The following is a 6334-nucleotide window of genomic DNA, read 5'->3' as shown; positions in this document are numbered from 1 at the left end:
GTTAAAGAGTGTTCACCAATAGAAAAATAGCCTAACACTATAGGCTAAGAACATTCGACCAGCAGGGGAAAAAATTCTAGGGGACCCTCAGCATTGTGTACAGTCTATAGAGATCCCTGTGCAAGCAGCTGTTCAAATAAGTGTTTGGCTGAGAAACCCCCAGCAGCAGTGTGAAGTGAAATGTTTAGCAGTCAAAAAGTGAAAATGCTAAAAGTAACAATGTCCTGCTCCGTGTTTCTGGTTGTTGGTTGTTGGAACCTTGCTGTTTTTAGCCTATAGTGATAGGCTATTTTTTCTATTGGTGTATGTTCTTTATCTCTTATGGTCAAATTTTCTTATGGCTATTTTTTTTTTTCTGTTAGGATCAAATGTTAGGAAATGTTCAATTTTCCCACTGAAAGGCAACAAATAGAAACCAACATTACATACATATTACAAACATTATTTGTTTCCTTTGTGAGGATGAGACATGTGCAAAGATTTTTTTTAATAGATTTACCTTTTTAGTTTGTGAACATATCTTCATGATCTACACAGTCTACAGAAATGTTTTGCAAAGGGATCATGTTATAATGCTCACAACTTTTATCTAGTAGGGATGTAGAACAGCAACTGTTAAAAAAAAAACATAAAAAATGTAGAATTATAAATGTGTTTACCACTTGCAGTAGTAAACAAAAATTAATTATATTTAATTAGGATGGGGGCAACAGTGACATGTGAGATAAAGATGTCATCAGGGACATCTGTTTTCTTCTCTATAAATATGCTGCCTTTTGAAAAACAACATAACAATGACAAGAATAGAGTTGTTGTCTGGTAAGCATTATATAACTCAGAAAAGGAAGACCATAAATATTGTAATTGAATATTGTTCTTTTATGTTAAAGTTAAATGTGTGTTCAGGATTTTGGATAACTGCATTTTGCAGTTACAGTTTGTATCTTTTAATAAAGGTAAGAAATGTTCTAATAACAACTATTTCATTTTTTTTAACTTTTTTAACTTGGGTTCCAAAATTATAAAAAAAATTATAATATAAAGACATGGTATACAGTAAAAATCACCAGTGTTTTAGTGTACAACTCCATGCACTTGAATGACAGCTGTTTATAACATCTCTTATTTGATTTGTGCAGTGAGTTATGCAGGCCATACATGGTCGAATTTCGAACAAATTTTCTTTTCAAAATCAGAAAATTCGTTTTTTTTGTGATCCGATGATGCCACCATTGTTTTTCTAAATTCGGCCGACCAAGCCTTCAATTTCACCTCATGTTGCTACAGAAAAGAATTGTCTTGGCTGGGAATCTTCTTTTCTCTCTCCGTAAATTTTCTTTTCTTATTACGTTTCTCGCACGATTCTCCCATCATTGATTAGAAAATCGTTTGTTTTTCTAAAAATTTCCAACATGTCCGATTCCTCAAATTTTATTTCCGCACGAAAATCGGCTGTTGCTGCAGCCCACTAATGGTGCGAAATTCATACGAAAATTCTTAGATACGATTTGCGAAAAAAAATTCTTCCTAAATTCGAACCGTGTATGGCCGGCATTAGTGTTTATCATGTAGTGCATTCACACCATCTAGTAGCATCATACACTGTACCACATCTAAGCTGTTTGTAGCAACACATTTCAGGCTTATCAGGATGTTGCTCCTGGTTAGCTGGGGCAAGAGGAGGTGACGGAACTGTAAAATTATGTTACCTCCTTTCATGAAGTAGCTTTTAAAGGCCATATCAACAGGCTGCTGCTAGAAGATGGCCCAGGTCTTTTACTGAATATCCAATGTCTTTTTTTTTCATTTAAGCATTTCATGTGGTTTGGAAAGCACATGAAATTAATAAAACTACCATACGTTACAATACATGTGCCCATATTTACAATACAGATTACAATAGATAACAATACATGTGCCCATATTTGCTACCAAATGCAATCCCTATTTGTCCCAATAAAAATTAAATATAATACATTAGGGTAGACAAAATACATAATGTTCAGAAAAGGGACATCATCCAAAAAATATCTGTGATATAGGGGAATTTAGGAAGAAAAAGGCCTGGGGACCCAAGTGGTTAATAGCTGCTGGGTAAATTACTTAGCCTTCCAGAGTATATTGCTATCACACAATTCAGACTGATTCGTTATTTCATTTAATATACAGATTCTGTCCCAGGACATGAATATTCTCTGTTGCTATGGGGCTTTGTATATATCACATTTTTTATATTTATCTATAACAGGAGCTAGGAAAAATTGTCTCAGTAGTTTACCTGCTGGGGACTTAAAATAGACTGGCACTGGTTCTAAAAGTTACTCGCTACATACAACATGGAAATCAGAAATTACAGTGTAGTCACACATTTTATAATCATGGAAATTTCTGATGTGCCGGGAGCACAGGTTCCAACATTTATAATGGTTTTATTCATTTATTTTTTCACAATTTGTGGTAACATGACCATTCTTCTCCTGGTCTGCATGGATCATCACCTCCATACTCCAATGTATTTCTTTTTAGGGAACCTCTCTGTGGTGGACATGTCTTTAACCACCTGTTCTCTTCATAAATATATTATTATATTTATTACGGGAGACAGAGTAATATCATATTTAGCCTGTATCATACAAGTTTACTTTTTGGGAAGTTTTATTAGTAATGAACTTTTGCTGTTGACAGCCATGAGCTATGATCGTTATATTGCCATCTGCAATCCCTTGAGATATACCATGATCATGAACAGGAAAGCTTGTGCTCTGTTAGCCGCGGTATGCTGGATGCTCGGCTTTTTGGAAATTATACCATTTGTTCTCTTGGTGACAAGCTTTACTTGCTATGAATCAAATATAATAAATCACTTTTTCTGTGACCTGGAGCCTCTCAAAAAACTTTCCTGTAGCAGGATGTCCATTTTAGAACTTTTGACTATAATTGAAGGAGTGTTTGTGTTGACTCTCTTGCCTCTTCTTCTAACCATTATACCTTATATATTTATTATCATCACTATTCTGAAAATCCAATCAAAAACTGGAAGACGTAAAGCCTTCTACACATGCTCCTCACACCTCACAGTTGTTGTCCTTCTCTATACCATTCTTGTCTCTCAATATCTAAGTCCGACTTCAGATGAAAATTTAAGATACAAAAAAACAATCTCCCTTTTTAATATTGCAGCAGTGCCAATGTTAAATCCATTAATTTACAGTCTGAAGAACAGAGATGTTCAATCAGCTTTTAAGCGGCAGTTGCATTTCATATGATAGCAATGAACAGATATGAACTTCAACTTCAAACTATTATCTACTGAATTGTCAATATGTTTTAGTTAAAGCAAACAGGCTTCACCATGCAGAGCAAAGCAGCAGGTTCATTTTAACCCCTCTCCCTGGAGCACATACTCACATTTCCATTGCTTGCCCAATATTCTACTTAGCCCCTGGTAGCAAAGAGAAATACTCAGTATTCTGGGTTGGGAGGAGCATTTGACTTTAGCACACTATAGATGATGTGATTTTCTTTCCTGCAACCATGCATTGCAGTAAAATCACTTAATTGCCACAACAACCCAGCCAGTGTTGATGGGGGAATCCCCCATGGAGTTATTGAGTTTTCCCGGCAGGCAGCCGTCCCTGCCAGGAGAACACAGTGATAATTGCTACCACTATAGCCGCTGATAACAATTGCATGAAAAAAATCGGACAGGCTGGTTGTTTTCAAGTCAATAGATGGATCAAATTGGGTACAATCAACCTGCCCATAGATGGTTTAAATCTCAGCCAATGTAATGGTCAACTTAACTCTCCTGCCTCATTAGAGAAGCTAATGGAGATGGCAACATTAGTGTGAACCTGTTGCTATACCCTGCATTTTTTAGAAGAATGTTGCAAAGTTGTTTAGCTTGACAGAAATTAAAATAAATAAATAAATAAAAAAGAAAACAAGATTTACTTATGTGTTTTGCTTTGAATGTACCAAAATAGCCTACTTCTCTTATTGCTCCTTCTGTTGTTGCTGTGCTCAAAACCATTTTTTCCAGTTGTCCTAATGCCTCTACTAGTGCCCTTTTACTTTTTCATGTAATTTTTATGTTTACAATAAGACCCATAAAAGTATTTAAAATATCAGAAAAGTGAGGATTTGAAAATTTGGTGTAAATGTGCTTGCTTTTCACAATTTAAGTAAGTGCTTTGGTTTTAAGATTCTCAGAGGAAGAAGTAGCACTGTTTTGCACCTTGGGATCTCTGAAACCCAGGGCACAAATAGTGACCACATCTTTCTGGTTCTAATCTACTCCATTTCTTTGCAATGCATGAGAATTTCTTCCAACTATCAAAGAAGGGTAGGCCAGAGCACAACCAGATGTGATTGCCATTTGCACCTTGGATTTTGCTAAAAATAATTTAAAAGGAAAAATAAAGAGTGTGAGGCGAAACCACCAAGGAGGCCTCTCTAAATTTTGGACAAAATTGTCTGGTACCACAGCCTATCAAGGAAGTTACACACAAAAAAACCCTAAAGACTAGTATTAAGGGATTTGACGGTACAACTTGATTAAAAGTGTCAAAAATGTATTATATAAAATTTTAAATCATTAAAATATATTTAAGACATAACATAACACACAATTCCATATATAGATTGCATTTGTGCTGCACAGTATAAAACTAAATCATCAACCCTATTCAAATCAGATGATGAATGGCTTGCTGCGAATTCCGATGCAGTTGTGTTTCACAGGTCGCTGTCCGCTTCTTAAGGAAAGCAAATTACAGTCAAGCTCTAAAATAGAACATATACAGTTAGCAATTTCAATACTATCATTGTAGACTAGAGTACGAAGCCTCACATGTAGGCACTACACATACATAAGTGTATGTAAACATCAGCATGAACAGCGTCAAACATTATTTTCTATGACCAGCTGTTGCCAAATCCCTTGGTTGATGGGGTGGTCCTGAAAGGGCCTCATCCATAAGTCATCAAAGCTTAATCACCAACACACATGTAGCAGTTGATTATCTACAACAAATTTTATGTAGTAATACCAAGGCTGTCTAATGGATAAATAGATATGAGTATGAAGTAGAGGGGGCATAGAAATTTAGTTATCAGGGCAATTCCAATAGTCCTCCATGATAGAAAGCCCTTTATATTCTAACTACACTCCTACTCCCCATTATGAAAGCTGGGTGCCATTAATTTCTGACCAGTCTGCCCGCATGCCAGTTTTAACAGTGAAAGACCTCTTACCTAGGTGCATATTAACCACTTAAGCCCCGGACCAATTGTCAGCCTAAGGACCAGAGGTCTTTTTACAATTTTGCACTGCATTGCTTTAACTGATAATTGCGTGGTCATGCAATGTTGTACCCAAACAAAATTTGCGTCCTTTTCTTCTCACAAATAGAGCTTTCTTTTGATGGTATTTGATTGCCTCTGCGATTTTTATTTTTTACGATATAAAAGGAAAAAGACAGAAAATTTTGAAAAAAAAAAAAGATATTTTATACTTTTTGTTATAAGAAAAATCGAATAAACTAAACTTTAGTCATACATTTAGGCCAAAATGTATTCAGCCACATGTCTTTAGTAAAAAAAATGTCAATAAGCGTATATTTATTGGTTTGCGCAAAAGTTATAGCGTCTACAAACTAGAGTACATTTTCTGGAATTTACACAGCTTTTAATTTATGACTGCCTATCTAATTTCTTGAGGTGCTAAAATGGCAGGGCAGTACAAACCCCCCCCCCAAATGACCCCATTTTGGAAAGTAGACACCCCAAGGAAATTGCTGAGGGGCATGTTGAGCCCATTGAATATTTTTTTTTTTGTCTCAATTGATTGAATAATGACAAAAAAAAAAAAAGTTTACAAAAAGTTGTCACTAAATGATATATTGCTCACACATGCCATAGTTATATGTGGAATTGCACCCCAAAATATATTCTGCTGCTTCTCCTGAGTACGGAGATACCACATATGTGGGACTTTTTGGGAGCCTAGCCGCGTACGGCACCCTGAAAACCAATCACTGCCTTCAGGATTTCTAAGGGTGCAAATTTTTGATTTCACTCCTCACTACCTATCACAGTTTCGAAGGCCATAAAATGCCAAAATAGTATAAACCCCCCCCAAATGACCCAATTTTGGAAAGTAGACACCCCAAGCTATTTACTGAGAGGCATGTTGAGTCCATGAAATATTTTATATTTTGCCACAAGTTTTTTTTTTGCACAAAGTTGTCACTAAATGATATATTGCTCACACATGCTATGGGCATATGTGAAATTACACCCCAAAAGGATTTAAATATAAAACGCTACCAAA

General features: G+C 35.7%; 1 protein-coding gene across 1 annotated transcript; it reads left to right on the top strand.

Moving 5' to 3' along the window:
* Nucleotides 1-2174: 2174 nt before the first annotated feature.
* On the top strand, nt 2175-3889 carry LOC143988725 (olfactory receptor 5V1-like). Its single transcript, XM_077488514.1, has one exon. It carries the CDS (start codon nt 2337-2339, stop codon nt 3264-3266), a length of 930 nt encoding a protein of 309 aa, XP_077344640.1. The 5' UTR covers nt 2175-2336; the 3' UTR covers nt 3267-3889.
* Nucleotides 3890-6334: the final 2445 nt, after the last annotated feature.

This window comes from Lithobates pipiens, unplaced genomic scaffold (assembly GCF_037356315.1).
Source record: "Lithobates pipiens isolate NorthernLeopardFrog02 unplaced genomic scaffold, aLitPip1_a1.2 Scaffold_1, whole genome shotgun sequence".
Lineage (NCBI taxonomy): Eukaryota > Metazoa > Chordata > Amphibia > Anura > Ranidae > Lithobates > Lithobates pipiens.
The sequence above is the reverse complement of the archived record's forward strand: the minus strand, read 5'-3'. Positions and strand labels throughout refer to the sequence as shown.